The sequence below is a fragment of the Sinocyclocheilus grahami genome, unplaced genomic scaffold, assembly GCF_001515645.1.
Source record: "Sinocyclocheilus grahami isolate Dianchi unplaced genomic scaffold, SAMN03320097.WGS_v1.1 scaffold695.1, whole genome shotgun sequence".
Lineage (NCBI taxonomy): Eukaryota > Metazoa > Chordata > Actinopteri > Cypriniformes > Cyprinidae > Sinocyclocheilus > Sinocyclocheilus grahami.
In genome coordinates this window covers 822,682-845,643 of record NW_015505874.1, presented here as the reverse complement: position 1 = coordinate 845,643, position 22,962 = coordinate 822,682, and the positions used below count along the sequence as shown (strand labels likewise).

At 36.9% G+C, this 22,962-nt stretch overlaps 1 protein-coding gene and 2 pseudogenes across 2 annotated transcripts; 1 reads left to right on the top strand and 2 right to left on the bottom strand.

Moving 5' to 3' along the window:
* Positions 1-1,232: 1,232 nt before the first annotated feature.
* cdcp1b (CUB domain containing protein 1b) lies at positions 1,233-12,341 on the top strand. Of its 2 annotated transcripts, XM_016243620.1 has the most exons (10): positions 1,233-1,377; positions 1,461-1,731; positions 6,420-6,635; positions 6,712-7,068; positions 7,155-7,520; positions 7,676-7,873; positions 8,840-9,217; positions 9,629-9,985; positions 10,121-10,208; positions 11,343-12,341. In XM_016243620.1, exons 2-10 carry the CDS (start codon positions 1,668-1,670, stop codon positions 11,887-11,889), a joined length of 2,571 nt encoding a protein of 856 aa, XP_016099106.1. In that variant the 5' UTR covers positions 1,233-1,377; positions 1,461-1,667; the 3' UTR covers positions 11,890-12,341. The 2 variants fall into 2 exon arrangements, with proteins under 2 accessions (XP_016099106.1, XP_016099105.1); XM_016243619.1 differs by having other exon boundaries at positions 1,233-1,731.
* A 3,034-nt stretch (positions 12,342-15,375) lies between these two features.
* LOC107559673 (tetranectin pseudogene) lies at positions 15,376-17,376 on the bottom strand (annotated as a pseudogene).
* On the bottom strand, positions 17,224-21,389 carry LOC107559672 (tetranectin pseudogene; annotated as a pseudogene).
* Between the last annotated feature and the right edge of the window lie 1,573 nt (positions 21,390-22,962).

The window sequence follows — 22,962 nt, the reverse complement described above, 5'->3', positions numbered from 1 at the left end:
TTATTTGAAAGCACGATAGTGAGAAAAAGTTTCTTTTACACATTTCCCTGGAGATATTTACACAATATAATGCATTTCATTATTAATAATAATTGTATTAAAATTATTATTAATAAATACTACAATATTTGTAAAAATGATATTGTGCAGACACATAATTATAATCTTTTCAGGGAAAAAAACACGTTTTCAAGACAACACAAAACAACAGGGAGTTTAAAACAGTTTAAAAAAAATAATTTAAATAATGCAACCTAACTTAAAGTTTAGTTTAACAACAGTCAAACGTCAACTTCTGTTCATAAACACTTAAAGGGGTCATATGATGCTGCTAAGAAGAGCATTACTTTGTGTATTTGGTGTAATGAAATGTGTTTATGCGGTTTAAGGTTAAAAAAACACATTATTTTCCACATACTATACATTATTGTTTCTCCTCTATGCCCCGCCTTTCTGAAACGCGTTGATTTTTACAAATCTGTGTGCTCTGATTGGCCAGCTCTCCAGTGTGTTGTGATTGACCGAATACCTCAAGCGTGTGGCGGAAATGTTACGTCCCTTACCATATTGTGATGCCTGCGGCAACCACATGTGACAACCCAGGGCTGGACTCCGCTTCGTCCACGGTGAAAGCCGATCCGGTGATCCACAGCGCGAAGTTGAAGTATTCCCTCAGCGACCAGCACGGATCAGCTCCAGGCATGACGAAGCAGATATCGTCCTCTTTTGGAAGACCAAACAAAGTAGTTTCGCTTTCACAACGAAGCACACAGCGCCTTCACGACATGGCGGCGGCAACAACAATACTACAGCGAGAATAAAAGTTGCGCCGCCTTTCTTTGCGTGAACATTTGGGCGGCGTTATGCAAATCTTCCCACATAGTGATGTAGATATGTGGGGGCGTGTTAGAACGAGCTGTTTTAGGTAGGTGTGGCTGACTCTTAACTTTTATAAAGAATATTTCTTTGGATTTGAGACTTTAGTCTTTGCAACTTTACAGATCTTCTTTATGCACCAAGAGCTTGTAACACTCCAAAGAGAAAGGAAAAATTTAAATCGCATCATATGACTCCTTTAAACTAAATCTGGGCGAAATTACACATCCTACCTCAGTGAAGGAATGCCTCATGAATATTAATTAGTTGTGATGACGTTCTCTCGATAACCTTCCAATAGAGGACCTCTTGGCTCATGAATATTACGCATTGTCCTCATGCAGGGCTGAATCAATCCTGACTGAGGCAAACAAACAAAAAATCATGTTAGTTTATCTTGTAAACGTGAACTATCACAGACGTTAAATCGGCAGGATTTTGTCTCTGAAAAACTGAACGAAGTGTTAATCTATTGTTTTCTGATTTGTGCGTAATTTTAAGGTTAAGTCTTTTGGATCTATCAGAATCGCTTCGCTTAATGTAAGTTAAACTGTTTCTTGAATAATGCAATCGCACTTTTCCAGATCCTGGACGCAAGTTTGGACAGGTAGCTTGCGCGCGCACTCGCCCTTCTATGAGCACAACAGGTATCAGAATCAGGAAGCGCCTGTGTGAGACTGTGTCAGACAAACTCAATCCACCATGCACGATCCAAGGATTTAAATCAAACAACGGTTTTTAAAACGCACACATATTATTTTGGAAAGTTCAGGAACCTCTGAAGGAGAACGATGGGCTCTTGTGTGTTTCCAGTGTTCATTGGATTGATTTTACTGCAGATTCCGAAAATCTCAGGTGAGTCTACAAAGAAGCACCACCCCAAACACGTTTTTAACATCCTCGCTACTGACATTTTTCTTTTATTAGTCGTTTATGAAGGTTTAATGTTCCGAGCAATCGAAATCTATAAAATATGTATATATATTTGACATTTAAAAGCTTAAAAAGTGATCAGGTATAATGATTTGACAGTTTGAGCTACTGGGAGAGTCTGTCGTTTTAAAGTCTATTGCGTTTTTATATCGAGACATTCCATTTCATTGAACCAGGGAAATGCATGATGGGTATTTATAACAAGTTGTTTATACTAATGCATATAAATGAGTAATATTTATATAATTCTTCCCAACAGATCTGAATCTGGCCTTCCTCCTGGCCTAGTATAAAAATGAGCACTGCCATTTGCATTTCTGACAGATGCTGTGAAAAACAACTTGTTAATTATTGACTAACAATCTGTTACTGTACAAATGGAGGGCGGTTTGCTGTAACATGCTCTTGGGCAAGGAGGGAAAAACATAAGACTTTAACTTTTTTCTCTATAGTGAACTGCATGTCTGAGAATGCCAACTTTTGTTTGCTTTTCTAATGACATTTCAGTTTTAGGGTCAATGGACTTCATTTTCACAGCTTTGAAAGTGACCTTCAAAGTGTTGCTGATGTATTGACGGTCAAAGCTGTGATTTTAAATGATTAAAATGAGTGTGATTTGTTCATTTTTCCTGTGCAGATATAGGAGAGAATTACACATTTCGTGAAATTATAAATTCTGGAGCATCTAGTTTAATGGGTTATTTGAAAGTTTTGGTAACAGATTTTGCCTGTTCTAAAATGTTTCCTAAACATATTATGCATTTTATTTTAGTAATTACATTAAAAGTGTCACATCATGATGAAGTTGTGTTTATTCAATGCCACACAGATGGCTAAACCTGAAAATGTACATCAAAAAGCATCATATGACCCCTTTAAGTTAAACGAGTAACTTGGCTAAAGGAATAGTTTCCCCATTTGCTCAAAATTTACTTAGTCTCAGCCATCCAAGATGTTGGTGAGTTTTCCTTCATTGTAACAGATTTGGAGAAGTGTAGCATTACATCACTTGCTCACGAATGGGTGTGAATGGGTGCCGTCAGAATGAGAGTCCAGACAGCCGATTAAAACATCACAATAATCCACACAACTCCAGTCATCATTTAATGTCTTGCAAAGTGAAAAACAAATAAATCATTAAGACATTTTTAACTTTAAACCATTGCATCTGGCCAAAATATGAGTCATCTATCCATATTATTGCTATATCCAGTGGAAACGTAATCTTGTCTGAATCAGGAGAGAAATATGCACAGATCAAGCACTGTTTACAGTTCCAAACAAATATGTCAGTAGATTTTAATGCGAGAGGACAACAGGAGATGGACTTTTTCCACTGGAGGAAGTATTATTATGGATTATGGACTGAAGTGATGGTTTGAAGTTAAAACGCCTTAATGATGGATTTGCTTCTTACAAACAAGCAGCTTTGTTTGTTTCACAAGATGTTAACTGATGGTCTGGATTGATGGATTTAGTTTCACCTGGTTCAGGCTAGAGGCTGGAGACGGAGGTGTGTGTTTACTGATTGTTGTTGTCACAAACATGAGTAAATATTGGCGGATGTTGTAGCCATTCTTATGGGGTAATATGAGACAGTGCGGATGTTTCTCTTCTGCGTGGTTGCTTCTGTCTTGTTGAAAGTTAGATTTGTGCAATCGAAATCATGTCTAAACTCGTGAGCGTCTTGTGATCAAGGTTAGAGATCTTGATGCATTTGACCAGTGTTTGTTGTTCAGTTATATTTGACATTTAACAGAGTTTGTTGATTTGTGAGGTTACCATTATGCTGACGTGTAGACCCTGTGGTTAGGCTATGGGTGCATGAGCTAAAATGATGTTGTTCTCGATAAGCAGTAACTCTGCTAATGCCAGTGATGAGAACACTTTTACTCGATCATTACTTGCATGCTACTAAAGTTATCCTTTGAATGTGAGCAAGTGTTATGTTGGCTATTAGTTATTATAAGAATAAATTAAATGAAACCGCTTGATGGCAAGCACATGATTTATATTGACTCTTTATGGTCATCATTTCTACCCTTCACAATCAAACGATCATGGAACATTTATGTGTGTGTATGACAGCTACTGACAACCTAAGCACAAGCTCCCCTCTTCATCACAATGGTAAGCAAAAAGAAAAACATTTTATATTCTATAAACTCTTTTAAATGTTCAAAATTAAACACTAACAGGTCTTTCCATTCTCATGAAAATGCAGAAAACTCACACAACAGCAACAGCACTGGTTGGATCAACAAGAGTGAATTATGTTCAGGGAACATTCACAGAATATGTCAAATTCAATTGGTGTGATCTCATTAAATTAGCATGAATTTTACTCATCGGGACAATTAACCTAATTTACATTCAAATAAATCAGTTCAACTGTGTGGAAATATGTGGCATAATTTTGTTAAGTTAGACCAACAAGCTATTTTTTTGAATGGATCAACCAACATCTTTTAAGCCTAATTTCTAATAGGTACTATGACGCATATTTACATTCTATCATGCGCCAAACCTTCTGCAATGTCAGCATTTCTCAGAGTTATTATGGGCAAGGTGCTCTTTTTTTATTTTCTTAATGTAATCGGGGAGGATCCCAGAATGCTTGACATGTGTAGTGAATTGTGCGGATATATTCGCTCATGGACTCTTACTGTTCCAGCTTTTACTTTGTGTGACTCAGTTCTTTGTTTGTTTTTTTCTGTTTGGTTTCATGTGGGTTACAGCTCTCTGCTTCATCCAAGCTGTTCCTTTGGCTTTTTATTGATTGTTTCGTAGGGCAAGTCGATGTCCAAGAAGTTAAATGCTTGATTGTAAATTTTATTGCATAATTTTTCTAATAGAATAAGTCCAAATAAAGGCCTGTTCATAAAAAGCAAAAATAATATGAATCCAATAAACAAAAAGTCAATCTAAATGAGGAAGAGAGAGAAAAACAACAACAAGAAAACGAATGGAAGGTCCTTTCAAGGCAATAGCAAAAATATAAAAAAATATACATATATTAATTAAAAATAAAATATATATATAAAAAAATTAATTATATTATTTTTAGATTTAATTTTTAATTTAAATTATGTTGAAGGATTTTATTATACTTAATATATATTTAATGCATTTAAATAACATTTTAATTATATTAATTTAAGCATTTATTATAATTTATAGAAATTTTTATTATATACGACACTTATTAATAACAACATTTCTATTCTGAAGCACAGTATAAAAAAACTTAAATGAGATATTTGAAGAAGAACTCTGATCAAAATTAAAGAACACTTTCAGATACCTCCCAGTTATTGGTGTTAATCTGGCACCTGGTGATAATTATCAGACTAACCCTATTTAACTGGCAGCCTAACTATCCAGTTTTCACTGACTTTGCAAGATGGTGAGCCGTTCTAAAGTTATTGAAACCCTCCGACAGCAGGTTGTCCAGATGAAGGCCAAAGGGATGACCCTTTCACCCACTGCAAGAGAAGTTGGTCGTTCCAAATTTGTGATTTCTAGAATATCGCATCTTTACAATGTCACTAACTCATTCAAGTCCCCCAAAAAGGCTGGTCGTCCACTAAAGACAAATGCACGAGAGGACAGGATAATGCGGAGACTCTCCATGGGGAATCGGTTCAACACTGCAGCTGGAATTGCTCACCAGTTCAGCGCTGAACAGGGTAAAGACCTGTCTCGGCATACAGTGTCTCAACGTTTAAGAGAATTTGGACTGAAAGCGCACTCTGCAGTGACCATGCCTCTCATCAGCAGGAAGAATCAAAAGGCTAAACTAACCTTTGCTGAGGAGCATGTTGTATGGAGAGAGGAGAACTGGTTCAAATTGAATGCAAATGTTTATCAGAACCTCCTGCGGCAACATATACGGTTCCTTCCCTGTTTTCATCGGCCAATCAGCCAGCAATTTTCATGCAAGACAATGCCCCCTGTCACACAGGAAAACGGGTAAAGCAGTTCCTTGAAGCTGAAAACATTGAAATAATGAAATGGCCAGCCCAGAGTCCTGATCTAAAACCAACTAAAAAAATATCTGTAAAATCCTTGGTGACAAAGTTATGGCTAAGAAACCCACTACAATCCCCGAACTGTGGAAGAAGAGTGGACCAAGATCACACCAGAGCAGTGTGAGAGACTGCTGAAGTCATTCAAATCAGGGGCCTCTACACTTCCTACTCATTTTTGACTGCTGTAACCTTCAGAAATTTTAGTTGTAGGCTAATCTTTCTTCGTGCTACAATCATTGCGGTTCATTTTGATCACTGTGTTTTCCACAAAATAAAGGGTTTTTGTTGAAGTGCCTTGGTTATTTTGTAAAACACTGTTCTACTAGCATGGTATAGCCACAACTAAAATTCCTTCAAATTTTGAACGATGAAGATTACATTATTTCTGAAAAAAATTCAAGTGTTCATAAATTGTTCTCTAATTTTGATCTCCACTGTACTTAAATCATAAATATAAAATAATGCATTTTAATACGTTATTATGCATTCCAATAATTATATAAAAATATATGCATTATTATTATTTTATTTTGATCAATTACTTATTTTATTTATTCCCTTTTTTTTTTTTTTTTGCAGAGTGTCATAAAATAGAGGTGACTCCTGACTCTGGCACCATCATAACCTTCAGCAAGAAGGCAGGACAGGGTCTGGACTGTAGTGTGTGTAAAGATGAAGGTCCGTCTCAGACCTGTAACTCCAACCTCAAACTTACTGAAGCTCGGCCCACCATCGTGACTTTCAACTGCTCTCAGCCGGGGGACATCTTTACTGTGGAGATCAACCAAGAAATCGGTGAGTAACAACATGCAGAGCCTGAATTATCCATTTGATACAAATCACCTTCTAAATCACTTAAATCTCTACACAGATTGCTCAACAACAGGCTGTAGCATCATTGCAGTGCATCCAGATTCGACACGATTCCTGGAGTTCAGCAGAACCTTCACCTGGGATCTGAAGGTTCTGTCAGGCAGGATGTTTCAACTGGACTTCCCATCTCCAGGAATGAGACAGATCAAGCCTTCAGAATCCTGTCCAGACAAACACACCTACACCATCATTACATACCAGCGCGCAGGACCAGCCAACATCGGCACGTTCTGTGGGAACGGTACCATCAGCCGTATCCAGGTCTTGTATAAAGGTCGAGTGGCTCTGGAGGTTCCCAAAGGGACAGACCTGAACCCATCTAACTTCAAATTGTCCATGGGACCAGCAGCAACAGGTTAGAAGTAGTGATTTGCAACAAGAACATTTTAATTAGTGTTTAGTTTCTTATCTAATTTTATTTCTCGTTCTTTGCATCTCCAGCACTAGTTGAGGTGGATGTCAAGCTGCCCGGAGGACCGTCATCTGCTGATTTCTTCACACCAAATTACGCCACAGGCTACTACAATGAAGAAAAAATTAAGTGGAACTTTGCTGTTAAGCCTATGCACAATTTTACTGTTTACTTTCAACATTACACTCCACCAGAATGCCAAAAGAACATTGTTATGTGCGATTATGCACTGGGAGACAAGACTTCATTCACAAAGGCCCCAACAGACATTCAGCCGGCTAATAAACAGGGAGATTTCAGCCTGACTCTGACCAATTGTGATGCAAAGAAAGGGGCGAATGTTCCTGGGCTTTCCTTGAACTTCAACGTGGAGGTGTTCAGGAGTGGGATTCCATGTAAGGAGAAATTAAGCATGTAGATTTGGTTTTGTGTCTGAAATCATATTGTTTTTGAGTTTGGGGCCTTTTTACGGTCAGTTTGGTACCTTGAACATGTCATGCTTCTGAGTTGCTGATAAATAACAGGCTGTTCATATTCCTATTCCGTTCAGATCTTTGCACTGTGGATCTCCGGAATGAGGAGGGATTGAGCCTGCAAATAGAAAATAAAAACCCAGAGTCGTACTGTGAAATGAGCTTGAACTCCGTGATACAGGAGAAAATAGTGGTTCCTGCTGGCACCAAAGCCGACCTGTCCTTCCTCGACTGCCCCGTGCAGGATCTGCAGCTGACAGCCACCAAAGTCATAGGTAACTATAACATAATGAAAAGGAAAAGCTTTAGACATGGAAAAATACTTGTTTAATCTGGCTTTGACTCACCAGATTGGTAAAATCAGACAGACTTCTCTTTTCTAAGACATTGAAACTGATGTGCTGACAGCTCTTCTGGCTATTTTTGTTTTGGGGTATGTACTGCAATGTGACTTGTGTTTTCATATTTAATTCAGTATCAAACGGGGTGTAGAATTGCAATTTGAATGTGTGGAAGTAATTAAAATAAACTGAAATATAATCAAAATCAACAGCAATTTTTAATATGCTATGTATATATATATAATATTTACAAAGCCTTGAAGTTAGATCAAGTTTCAAATGTCATAAGTGTTTGTTTATATATTTGATCATTAATAAATTCACTTTTGAAGACCTAAGTGGGCGATCACCAGTGTTATTTTAATGTAATTAATATACTAATATTTTAATGAATATTTTGAATCCGTTTTTATTTTTATATTTTTCATTTTAGTTAAAGTTTTAGGACAGTGCACTATCTGTTTTGAATATCTTTGAATCACGATTCAGTAAATTCCTTTCTTGTCATTCCAATTCAACTTCCTGTGGAGTGTGGCCAGTTAAATTCAGACTGAACTCAAGAATAGAAAAGGAGCTAGTTCTTCTGATTTTTGCGCTGTTCATTACAGGACATTTTTGGGGGAAAGTGTACCAAGGACTTTTTATTTATTTATTGGCTAGATAAGGATTCAAAACTCCCCAAACTGACAATTTCAAAAAACCAAACTGTGGATGAATAATACTTTACAGAACAAATCCATTTGTCCAATAACAAATGACAAAACTATCAGTGTTCGTGCACGGCAGCCTTTGACGCTCTTGCAGACGTGATTTATAGTCTATATAGAACCATTTTGAGATTCCTTCACCACATTATTTTGATTTGTTCATCTTTCTTCCCTTTCCTCCATTTAATAATAGACTGTTCGAGTGTGTCTGCCCGTGACGTCAGTGGGACGCCCCTCACCATTCCCGCTCTGGATCCTAGTCTTCCTGTCCCCCTCCATCAGTTCACCTGGCTGCTCCGTGTGTGGGATCAAGGCACCGTGGATCTCATGTCTCCAAAAGGAGACCTGCACCAGTCTGTACCAGACAAGCAGTGTAATGAGAGAGTCTCGCTGGTCATCTCTGAGACCGAGGGCTCCAACATTGGCCTGTTTTGCTCTGCAGCTGAAGGCGCTATCCAAAAAATCCAAATCAAAGGGAATGTTTCCATTACTGTAACGCCTAACAATATAAAAGACCTGAGCCAGGAGAAAGAACCTTTCTTAAAATTCGGCATTAGTCCAGAGATCACTGGTAAGTACACTACTAGTCAAAAGTTTGGAATTATTGTTTTTTTGGGAGGTTTTTGAAAGTCTCACCAAGGCTACATTTATTTGATTAAAAATACAGTAAAATTGTACAATATTATTACAATTTAAACTACTGGTTTTCTATTTGAATATATTTTAAATTGCTATTTATTTGTCTGATGCAAAGCTGAATTTCCAGCATAATTACTCCAGTCTTCAGTGTCACACGATCCTTTAGAAATCTTTCTGATTATTATTATGTTGAAAACCGTTATGATGCTAAACATTTTTGTAGAAACCGTGGGATGTTTTACATTTTTCAAGATGCTTTTGATGAATAGAAAGTTAAGAACAAAGGTTTTACCCAACTGAGAGCTGAGTGTTTCATTGCAGTGTCTTTCTGTTTTCTTCACAGAAAATGTAATCTACACTGTATCTCCTCTCATTTCGGGACCCACGTACTTTGCGACACCAAACTGGCCAGATGGCATGAATCCTTCCTCGTCCGCCTCATGGATCGTCTACGTTCCTCAAGAGTACCAGGCCGAGCTGCTGTTCTCCAATATCGTCAACCCCACATGTGACTCGGGTCACACCGAGGTCACAGTCGGACCACTGAACTCTCAAGGCCAAACGCAGTCCTGGAGAGAAGATCAGAGCTTCACCAGCCCCGTCGTCCAGCAGCAGAGCTTCTACCTGAACATGTCCAACTGCGAGCCCAAGAGCGGCCGCTTCGCTGTGCTCTCAAAGATCAGTCTGCAGAAGGAAACCAGTAAGCAAAAGGCTTTCATTTCAAATTTTGTCTTCATTTTTATGTTTGTTCATTGATCACAGTCTACATTGTTGTGTTAGTTTACAAGTATTACAATAATAGATAATCATTCCTACTGTTTTTCTCTCTGTACAGAGAAGTTCCTGGGCATTATCTTGGCTGTAGTCGGGGTGCTGTTGTTGTTGGTAATCATCGCAATTATAGTTGTGTGCGTCATTCGAAAGTAAGTCTGAATTTTCTTTGGTATTTGTTGTCAAACTTTTTAATCCTGAATAATGTCTGAATAATGTTGGGCATCATTTTAGTTTTTTTCTGCAACAAATGGATAATTGTGGCTGTTCCAAGTAGCAGCAGCCCTAAATCAGGCAATAAAATAACAATAAAGTAAAATACATATTTAAAATGTAAACTGCATCATGCACACAGATAGCACAGTTAGATTACCAAATAAAATCATAAGCCAGATAGTTATGGCAATGTTCAGAATGGAATACAGTGATTTTTACTAATAATGGTTTTAATAATCGTATTAAACAATGTTTTTTTCCTCTCTGAAATTAATTTGCATATTTTATACTGTTGCATATGCAACATTTCAAACCTGTTATTATTGGTAACTAAAACCATTGAAAAATGTTATTGCTTGAAATATAATTAGGAAAAACCTTTCTTATATTTCTAATTATTATTTAGTTTAACTTGAATATTAAAATACCTAAAAATGGTATGAAAATGTATAAAAGCTATATATATATATATATATATATATATATATATACATAAATGACAAAAACACATCATAAAGTTACTAAAACAGTAACCAAATTAAATAAATTCAAAAAGGGGAAAATATTACAAATATTTAAGAAAAAAGTATAATGGTGTATGAATGATTCTAAAATAACACCGTTTTAAATATTGTCAAATGACATCAATGTGTGCCTTGTTTAATTCAGTGCATTCCTGGCAATAATTAGTTCTTTTGCTTTTTCATCCGATGTTGTGCAAATAGAGAGAACTTTTGGCAATCAGATGAAATAGTGAGTTGAAAAAGATGTTTTGGCGCAGATGTACTACATATCTTAGTATTAAATGCATGCAAAAAAAAAATAGTATATATACTACATGCTGTAACAATAGTATAGCAGTATGCTATTCTGAACAAAGCTGAATTAAGTTTGAGAATTTTGCCGTTGCTTCTTGAAATATTATGAATAATTTTGCAGATATTCAGACCTTTTCCACTGACGGAACATAAATCTAGAATTAAAACATGTAGCCTCGAACTTAAAGTTCACTTCTGATTGTGTAATTTTAGGAATAAATAACATTTTGAAACTATTTTCTTCTCTTTTAGAAGGAAAAACAAACCAAAGACCAACAGATCCTCCATCTATATACCCCGAGGGAAACCTGTCCTCCCAGGTAACGCCGGCTTCCCAAAATCCAGAGCAGACAATGAGTCCCACGTCTATGCCTCGATCGACGACCCCACCATGTACGGACATCTGGACAAGAACCAACCTGCAGAGGTTGACAGTGGAGCCTGGAGCAATGGACATCAGGTGGACATGTACCGTCCGTTCACAGGCCCCACGGACTCCATCCCAGCAGCTACGGATTTGTCTGCTGAATATTCGCTGGACACAAGAGAAGGAGATGCATTTCAGCCTTTCCTAAACCCAACCACCACCTTTAACCTCCCGAGGCCTCGCTCGCCGCTCGTATCGCAGGGAAGCTTAGGATTCGAAGATCATAGGATGATGGCTAATGCGCTGAACACTTTCAAGAGTGGCGGGGATATAAATCCCATTCGTCTGTCTGCTGATGAATCCAGACTACAACCTCAAATGGATTCGGACTCTGATTCTTATCCTGAGCCAGAATACGAGGAAGCCATGTGAGGATGAGGATATAATTAAATGGCTGATTGCTAAAAACTGTCAGATTTTATTGGGAGAGCAGAAAAGCCATTGGCTGCAAGCCTGCACATGTGTGCACAATGTTTTTTTTTCAAAGCTTTGAACTAATGCAAAAAGGACACGCTCTCAAAAGGACACGCTCCCTCTTGCCGCTCTAGTGGTCATGTATGTATCTTGCATGTATATTTTATTAAAAATGGGGTTTTAAAGATTTTTTTATGGGCTTTTAGCCTGAATGTACAGAAATAACGCTCTTGTTGGAGCCGTTTGAGAGCCGAATCCCTTGGTGGAAGTGTTCCGTAACTTTCTCTATTGGATTTTTTTTTTTGTTTTAACAGTGATTGTCTCCAGACTACAGGTTTCATATGTGTTTATTCAATTCTGTACGTTTACTTCATGCATTCCTAAAATAAATTATCAGGTATTTTAATAGATGTTCCTCTCTGTTCAGAATATATTAGGAATGAAGACAATCACACAGGTCAGAATCAGATGCAATGGCTTTGAAGAAAATTCAGCAGAACTCTGTGGAATAGATGTTAAGATGCATGGTATTTTACATGGCAAAATTAGGGATGCAGCAATATAGAAATTCTTATCATTATTTTCATGTCATGCCCGATAATAAAATCAGTTGTTTTAAAGGCTAGATTTAAATTTAAATGAAATATTTCATATTGACTGTCACTTTATATATTAATAAAATTCAGTTTGATACTAATAAATTCTTTTCATGTCATGCTCAATAACCAATAAATGTTGATATCAATGATTTATTGATACTCAATAAATAAAAAAATACAAATCAGTCATTAAAGTCTAAAACTAAAGCTAAGCATCACAGCATTATAATGTACTGTTTGAAAAATGGATATTAATTTTGATATTACAACTGTGATTATGCCCTTACGTGAGTGATAGCAGAGGCAATCTAAATGTAAAAATAGGCAGAAATGAGAGTGACTGATAACGATGAACCTTTCATATCAGCCAATAACTGATATTGTGCATCCTTGGGTACAACCCCAATTCCAGAAACGCTTTATGAAATGCCATAAATCAATATGATGTTATTTGTTAATTCTCTTTAACCTTTATTTAATTGACTAAAGTACAAAGAAAAAAAATCTTGTGTTTTCACTGGCCAACTACAATTTTTGTAAATATAAACAAATTTAAATTTTAATGGCTGCAACACACTCCAAAAAAAGTTGGGACAGAGGCATGTTTACCACTGTCACATCACCTTTCCTTTTAATTTTAACACCTTTCCCTGTTTAATTTTTCCCACAGCTCAGCAGTCTGTGATCGTCGTTGTCTGATTCTCCTTTTCATGACTGGTCATACATGTTCAATTGGAGACGGATCTAGCACATTCACTCAGTGTCTACAAACCACACTGTTGTAGCACATGCCGAATGAGACCTGGCATTGTCTTGATCTAATAACCATGGACTTCCCATGAAAGATGTCATCTTGATGGCAGTATATGTCTCTGTTCAATTCCAGTATATGCCTCCATGTCAATGGTACCTTCACACACATATTCTAGTCACCCATGCAGTTTGCTCTGCCGCACCCATAAACCATGACAGATCTGCCACTGATGAAAGTCTGGATGCTCCCTTCGGTCTTTGGGACTGAGAACTCGACGTCCATTTTTTCCCAGAAACCAGTTGAAATGTGGACTCACCTGAGCACAGTACACATTTCCACTGTCTTTTTGACTATCTGAGATGAGCTCTGGCCCAGAGAACCTGATGTTGCATCGAGCTGATGTTTAGCTTTCTCCTACAGTAACAGAGAGTCAAGTTGCATTTATTCATGCAGTGGCAGACTGTGTTAAGTGACAGCGGTTTTCTGAAGTACTCCTGAGCCCATGTGGCTATATTTAACCCTGCAGCATGATGGCTCACTCACATTTAACTGAGGTTTCCTGCCTTGCCTTACACAGACTGAGATTTCTCTGGATTCCCTGAATCTTTTCACAATATTATGTATGGTAGTTGGTGAAAACCTAAATTCTTTACGATTTTGCATTGAGAAATTTGATTTTTGATGACTTTTGTGATTTTTGACTCATGAAATTTGGCACAAAGTGATGAGCCATGATCCAGCTTTGCTGGCAAAGATTGAGATGCTCCTTTTATACCTAAACATGATGCACTCGTCTATTACCAATTCACCTGCTTAATGTGAACCGTTTCAAAAGTTTAATTTGGATATTCTCTAACCGTTTCACTTTTATTTTGCCTCTGTCCCAACTTTTTTGGAGTGTGTTTATATAAAATTTGTTTATATTTACAAAATACATTTAAGTTGGTCAGTGAAAACTTTGGAAATCTTTTCCAAATTAAATAAAAGTTTAAGAGAATTAACAAATCACAGATTCTTGATTGTATTGCACTTTACAAAATGTCCCAACTTTTCTGGAATTGGGGTTGTAAAATGTTATAAATGGAGCTGGCAATTCAAAACTCAATGGCAGGTGAAAGTATAATCAAATTAGTCAAAATATAATAAATGAATATGTAATGAGCATTTCAACTCTGCAGAAATCTGCTGAATACAAGCATATTTTTGATAAACACTTTATTGAGATAAAAATATATGTTCAGGTTATATCAGGCAAGACATTTAGTTTGTTAGAAAATAAACAAGTAACTAAACTAGCAATCTGAGATAATCATCGTTCAATTGGAATCATTGTTTATCAGGTGGCTGGAATTCTTTGTAAAAAAATCATTAAGATTCAATAATCTTAAAGGAATCGTTCACCTAAAAAAGAAAAACTGCTTCAAAAGAAATGAAATGAAAAATATATAGATGAGTTTGTTTCTTCATCAGAACAGATTTGGAGTAATTTAGCATTACTTCACTTGCTCACCAATAGATCCTCTGCAGTGAATGGGTGCCGTCAGAATGAGAGTCCAAACAGCTGATAAAAACATAACGGTAATCCAGAAGTAATCCACACGACTCCAGTCCGTCACTTACTGACTTGTGAAGTAAAAAAAAAAAGTGCATATTTGTAAGAAATAAATACATCAATAAATTGATTTAATTGCAAACCATTGCATCTGGTGAAAAATGAGTGCTCTATCCGTAATATTGCATTCCTCAGTGAAAAAGTCTTCTTGTCTGAATCAGGAGAGAAATATGTAAAGATCAAGCAGCATTTAGCGAAACCAGTCCAAAACAACTCTAATCAAATATGTTGGTTTGTTTTTAATGTGAGAGGACAACAGGGGATGGACTTTTTCACTGGAGGTATCATTATTATGGATTATGGATTTTAGCCAGAAGCAACAGTTTAAATTTAAAACAGCTTAATGATGGATTTGTTTCTTACAAACACACAGCTTTTACCTTCACAACACTTTAATTGATGGACTGAGTCCAGTGTGGATTATTATTGTGATGTTTGGATGGCTTGAGGGTCAGTACATTTTCATTTTTGTGTGAACGGCTTCTTTAATGTGTTTGTTTAGTTTGTGTTTTTGGCTAGATCTTATGGAGACTGTCCAGAAATGAACTAGACTTGTCTTTTACTACAGCGTTCAGTTTTTGATTATAGATCAGCTTTGGTATCTGAACATTTTTATGGAGTAAAATGACCATCTTTGTTCTCCTCAAAAGAAAAATATACAATTACGGAGCAAAAACAATGCAAGTAGGATTGTGCAATGAAAAGGACAGCTAAGGCCAAGCAAACGCGACGATCTCAGACGATGTTGAACTCGCAGACGGACGCTCTCTCCTCGCGGCAGTTCTCATCCAGCCACTTCCCGCCGGAAGAGCCGGAGAGTACGGCGCAGTTCTCCGCGCTGCTGCCGTCGGGCTGCGGGAGCTTCCAGTTCTTGTAGCGAATATTTGAGCCGGCCTGGTCCATCCACACGCCCTCCGTCTGCATGTCATTGATGCCCAGCCAGATTTCAGCGTCCGGTCCGATGCTCTGGCGCATGTAATCGTAGAGTCGCGTGTTTTCGTCAGAAGACAGCGGAGTGCTAAGGATTCCTCCCTTGGCGATGCAGTCTTCACTGGCCGTGTGGTAGCGCTTCTTCACGATGTCCACCAGAAAACACTTAGGCCTACCAGGGATCTTCGTGCCTCTCAGACAGACTAGTGGACAATAAAGACACTTGTTTAGCTTTCTTTAAATGCCTCATACAATGTACAACAGCATTTCTTGTTGTCTTTTTAAAATAAAGAAAGTGTAATGTATTCTAAGCAGGGTTATTTTAGTATTATTGATATACTATATATATATTGAATTTGTTTTTATTTTTTATTATTATTTTTAATAATAAAGTTTATATAGCTCTTATTAATTTAGTTTTAGTTATTTTAGTACACGTTAAACTAAATTATGCTTTAGCATCAAATTGCTTAAATAAAATCATAATTTTTTTATATTTTATTTTATTTCAATTCAGGATTTTTTTATTTAAAATAATGATTTTTTTTTTTTTTTTATTGTTTTAGTTTTTAATTTAAACTGCCCTGATATATGAGGCCCATATGCACAAATCAGCCAATCACAACAGAGGCAATTTACATATATTTTACAATAGCAAAATAGCTTGTTTAATTGTAAGAAAGTCAGAAAGTAGGTTGAAAATGATCATCAAAAAATTTATTATGATTGTTTTTGGTGCAAGAAACCTTGATTAACATTATAAGTGTATTTAAGGGAAAATTATATATAAAATAATAAAAAAAGTGAAGAACTTAGATATAAAACCTACATTGCTAGTTTTATTTGATCTTAGTGCTGCGTTCGACACTATAGATCATGACATACTCATAGAGAAGTAATCCACACGACTCCAGTCCGTCACTTACTGACTTGTGAAGTAAAAAAAAAAAGTGCATATTTGTAAGAAATAAATACATCAATAAATTGATTTAATTGCAAACCATTGCATCTGGTGAAAAATGAGTGCTCTATCCGTAATATTGCATTCCTCAGTGAAAAAGTCTTCTTGTCTGAATCAGGAGAGAAATATGTAAAGATCAAGCAGCATTTAGCGAAACCAGTCCAAAACAACTCTAATCAAATATGTTGGTTTGTTTATAATGTGAGAGGACAACAGGGGATGGACTTTTTCACTGGAGGTATCATTATTATGGATTATGGATTTTAGCCAGAAGCAACAGTTTAAATTTAAAACAGCTTAATGATGGATTTGTTTCTTACAAACACACAGCTTTTACCTTCACAACACTTTAATTGATGGACTGAGTCCAGTGTGGATTATTATTGTGATGTTTGGATGGCTTGAGGGTCAGTACATTTTCATTTTTGTGTGAACGGCTTCTTTAATGTGTTTGTTTAGTTTGTGTTTTTGGCTAGATCTTATGGAGACTGTCCAGAAATGAACTAGACTTGTCTTTTACTACAGCGTTCAGTTTTTGATTATAGATCAGCTTTGGTATCTGAACATTTTTATGGAGTAAAATGACCATCTTTGTTCTCCTCAAAAGAAAAATATACAATTACGGAGCAAAAACAATGCAAGTAGGATTGTGCAATGAAAAGGACAGCTAAGGCCAAGCAAACGCGACGATCTCAGACGATGCTGAACTCGCAGACGGACGCTCTCTCCTCGCGGCAGTTCTCATCCAGCCACTTCCCGCCGGAAGAGCCGGAGAGTACGGCGCAGTTCTCCGCGCTGCTGCCGTCGGGCTGCGGGAGCTTCCAGTTCTTGTAGCGAATATTTGAGCCGGCCTGGTCCATCCACACGCCCTCCGTCTGCATGTCATTGATGCCCAGCCAGATTTCAGCGTCCGGTCCGATGCTCTGGCGCATGTAATCGTAGAGTCGCGTGTTTTCGTCAGAAGACAGCGGAGTGCTAAGGATTCCTCCCTTGGCGATGCAGTCTTCACTGGCCGTGTGGTAGCGCTTCTTCACGATGTCCACCAGAAAACACTTAGGCCTACCAGGGATCTTCGTGCCTCTCAGACAGACTAGTGGACAATAAAGACACTTGTTTAGCTTTCTTTAAATGCCTCATACAATGTACAACAGCATTTCTTGTTGTCTTTTTAAAATAAAAAAAGTGTAATGTATTCTAAGCAGGGTTATTTTAGTATTATTGATATACTATATATATATTGAATTTGTTTTTATTTTTTATTATTATTTTTAATAATAAAGTTTATATAGCTCTTATTAATTTAGTTTTAGTTATTTTAGTACACGTTAAACTAAATTATGCTTTAGCATCAAATTGCTTAAATAAAATCATAATTTTTTTATATTTTATTTTATTTAAATTCAGGATTTTTTTATTTAAAATAATGATTTTTTTTTATTTTTATTGTTTTAGTTTTTAATTTAAACTGCCCTGATATATGAGGCCCATATGCACAAATCAGCCAATCACAACAGAGGCAATTTACATATATTTTACAATAGCAAAATAGCTTGTTTAATTGTAAGAAAGTCAGAAAGTAGGTTGAAAATGATCATCAAAAAATTTATTATGATTGTTTTTGGTGCAAGAAACCTTGATTAACATTATAAGTGTATTTAAGGGAAAATTATATATAAAATAATAAAAAAAGTGAAGAACTTAGATATAAAACCTACATTGCTAGTTTTATTTGATCTTAGTGCTGCGTTCGACACTATAGATCATGACATACTCATAGATCGATTACAAAGCTATACAGGTATTCAAGGGCAGGCTTTAAAATGGTTTAGATCCTACCTGTCCGATCGCTACCATTTTGTTCATTTAAATGGGGAGTCATCTCAATTATCACCAGTAAAATATGGAGTGCCACAAGGATCTGTCCTAGGTCCTCTGCTATTTTCGATATACATGTTGCCCCTTGGTAATATTATTAGAAAATACGGGATTAGTTTCCACTGTTATGCCGATGATACTCAACTATATATCTCAACAAGACCAGATGAAACTTCTAAATTATCTAAGCTAACAGAGTGTGTTAAAAATGTAAAAGATTGGATGACCAATAATTTTCTCCTATTAAATTCGGATAAGACAGAGATATTACTTATTGGACCAAAAGACAGTACACCGAATCTCGTGGATTACAATTTGCAACTAGACGGATGTACGGTTACTTCCTCTACAGTCAAAAATCTGGATGTTATATTAGATAGCAACTTGTCTTTTGAAAATCATATTACCCATGTTACAAAAACAGCATTCTTCCATCTTAGAAACATTGCCAAGTTACGAAACATGATACCTGTTTCTGATGCAGAAAAGCTAGTTCATGCATTCATGACCTCTAGACTGGACTATTGTAATGCACTGCTAGCTGGTTGTCCTGCATCTTCAATAAACAAGCTACAGGTAGTCCAAAATGCAGCGGCTAGAGTCCTTACCAGGTCAAGAAAATATGATCATATTACTCCAATTTTACAGTCTCTGCACTGGCTACCTATTAAGTTCCGTATCAGTTACAAAATATTATTACTTGCCTATAAGGCCCTTAATGGGTTAGCTCCTGCATACCTAACTAGTCTTCTACCACGCTACAATCCATCACGCTCCCTAAGGTCACAAAACTCTGGACTTTTGGTAGTACCTAGGATAGCAAAGTCCACTAAAGGAGGTAGAGCTTTTTCGCATTTGGCTCCCAAACTCTGGAATAGCCTTCCTGATACCGTTCGGGGTTCAGACACACTCTCTCTGTTTAAATCTAGATTAAAGACACATCTCTTTGGCCAAGCATTCAAATAATGCATCTCATAATCTTTTACTGCAGTCATAATCTTTTACTGCAGTTATATCTAATCAAATGCACATTATTATTCATTAGTTTGGGTTAAACAAATCATTTTTGCTTGGTTGGAACAGCAGCTACGCTAATTATGTTTGTATTTGTTTCTCTGTCTTTTGCCACGGGATTAACATCCCGTGGTAACTAGGATTCACACAAGCTTCAGTCTGGATCCAGAACACCTGAGAAGAGAAGATGCAACCCCTCAGAGGACCTCAGATGATGCCAACCCTGAAACAACATACAGAACTACCACATTTTGCTACAAGTTTGATTGCATCATATAATAATTGCTGTTAATATTATTCATCGTCTGTTTTATTACGTCTTAAATTGATTTTTCCGTACTGCTGGTTCGTCTGGTCAGAGGAGAACTGGCCCCCCGACTGAGCCTGGTTTCTCCCAAGGTTTTTTCTCCATTCTGTCACCGATGGAGTTTTGGTTCCTTGCCGCTGTCGCCTCTGGCTTGCTTAGTTGGGGACACTTCATTTCCAGCGATATCGTTGACATGATTGCAAAGATATTATTTAAACTGAGCTGGATGTTGACATCACTGAATTCAATGATGAACTGTCTTTAACTGAAAAATGAGTGTTTACCTGTTTCTGATGCAGAAATGCTAGTTCATGCATTCATGACCTCTAGACTGGACTATTGTAATGCACTGCTAGGTGGTTGTCCTGCATCTTCAATAAACAAGCTACAGGTAGTCCAAAATGTAGCGGCTAGAGTCCTTACCAGGTCAAGAAAATATGATCATATTACCCCAGTTTTACAGTCTCTGCACTGGGTACCTATTAAGTTCCATATCAGTTACAAAATATTATTACTTGCCTATAAGGCCCTTAATGGGTTAGCTCCTGCGTACCTAACTAGTCTTCTACCACGCTACAATCCATCACGCTCCCTAAGGTCGCAAAACTCTGGACTTTTGGTAGTACCTAGGATAGCAAAGTCCACTAAAGGAGGTAGAGCTTTTTCGCATTTTCCAAACTCTGGAATAGCCTTCCTTATAACGTCCGTCATATAAGTCATATAGTCCTATGAAATATTACACATATTGTCTTAAGATTTCCTCATACATCAAACACTGGACAACATCTGACTCAATGTTCTCCAGGGAAAACACAAGCTGTAAAAAGCATCAAAAGCGACATGTGGAGGCCATGTGTCTTATGTAAGGGAGAAACTCTAATCTGTGTAACATAAAAGAAGATACATTTAAAAATACTGGTAACCAAACAGTTTTAGATCCAACTGACTTTCATTGTATTGTTTGTCCATAAAATGGAAGTCAATGGGAACCAAAGCTTTGGTTACCAACATTCTTCAAAATATCTTCTGTTCATTTTTGGGTGGACTATCCCTTTAAAAAGCTCCTATGATTTATATTGCAGATTATAAACTTGGATGCACATTTAGAATTAATTTACTAACTCAGACAGGAAAGTAGGTTCAAAAATTGCTCAGTACACATTGAGAGTCCAGGAAAATTTAGGGTCTCCTCGGGACACATTTCCCATCATGCATTCTTCTCGTGTATTATATTGTTATCTGTGCAGTGATAGCTGCTGTCTGTTTTGGATTCACCGTGCCACAGGAAGAAGCAAAGCTATTATGGGATGGAATATATCCACATGGCTCACAGCAGCTGGGTCGTCCTCCGACGACACGTGGCAGACGAGACGTCCTGCTGGACAGCGGTGTGAGCACAACACCATCCCAGGAAAAAAGGACAACTACAGCACCTGTGAACTTACACAAGTCTATGAATATTCAAAAAATGTATCCCACATATCGTTTTACCTAATATGTGCAATTAAATCAAATATCCTTATAGGACAAAAGAAAAAAAATTACCAACATGCAACAACTTTTAAAGGAATAGTTCACCCAATGAAATGTACTCACCCTCAGGCCATTCAAGATGTAGATGAGTTTGTTCATTGTAAAAGATTTGGAGAAATTAAGCATTACATCACTCTCTCACCAATTTATCCTCTTCAGTGAATGGGTGCCGTCAGAATGAGAGTCCAAACAGCTGATAAAAACATCACACAATAATCCACACGACTACAGTCCATCAATTAACATCTTGTGAAGCGAAAAGCTGCATGCTTGTAAGAAATAAATCCAGACATTTTTAATGCCAAACTGTTGCTAAAATGAGTCCTCTATCCATGATATAGCTTTTTACATAAAAAAAGTCACCTTGAGAAATATGAACAGCTAAACAGTCCATGTTGGTGGATTTTGATGTGAGATGACAACAGAGAATGGGCTTTTCCCCTGGAGAAAGGAATATTAAGGATTACAGACTTGTATCATAGCTGGAAACAACAGCTTTAAAGGGATCATATGATGTTGCTAAAAAAGAACATTAATTTGTGTATTTGGTGTTATGAAATTTTTATTCGGTTTAAGGTTAAAAAAACACATTATTTTCCACATTCTGTACATTATTGTTTCTCCTCTATGCCCCGCCTTTCTGAAACGCTCGATTTTTACAAAGCTCATCGTTCTGAAAAGCGAGGTGTGCTCTGATTGGACAGCTATCCAGTGCATTGTGATTGGCCGAATTCCTCAAGCATGTGACGGAATATTCAAAAAATGTATCCCACATATCGTTTTACCTAATATGTGCAATTAAATCAAATATCCTTATAGGACAAAAGAAAAAAAATTACCAACATGCAACAACTTTTAAAGGAATAGTTCACCCAATGAAATGTACTCACCCTCAGGCCATTCAAGATGTAGATGAGTTTGTTCATTGTAAAAGATTTGGAGAAATTAAGCATTACATCACTCTCTCACCAATTTATCCTCTTCAGTGAATGGGTGCCGTCAGAATGAGAGTCCAAACAGCTGATAAAAACATCACACAATAATCCACAAGTAATCCACACGACTCCAGTCCATCAATTAACATCTTGTGAAGCGAAAAGCTGCATGCTTGTAAGAAATAAATCCAGACATTTTTAATGCCAAACTGTTGCTAAAATGAGTCCTCTATCCATGATATAGCTTTTTACATAAAAAAGTCACCTTGAGAAATATGAACAGCTAAACAGTCCATGTTGGTGGATTTTGATGTGAGATGACAACAGAGAATGGGCTTTTCCCCTGGAGAAAGGAATATTATGGATTACAGACTTGTATCATAGCTGGAAACAACAGCTTTAAAGGGATCATATGATGTTGCTAAAAAAGAACATTAATTTGTGTATTTGGTGTTATGAAATGTTTATTCGGTTTAAGGTTAAAAAAACACATTATTTTCCACATTCTGTA

Bases quoted from the DNA above. Each gene is read 5' to 3' on its own strand.
- cdcp1b (XM_016243620.1), top strand. From the start codon at position 1,668: ATGGGCTCTTGTGTGTTTCCAGTGTTCATTGGATTGATTTTACTGCAG. The intron at 6,636-6,711 runs GTGAGTAACAAC...ATCTCTACACAG, and splicing joins GGAGATCAACCAAGAAATCG to ATTGCTCAACAACAGGCTGT. The intron at 9,986-10,120 runs GTAAGCAAAAGG...CTCTCTGTACAG, and splicing joins CAGTCTGCAGAAGGAAACCA to AGAAGTTCCTGGGCATTATC.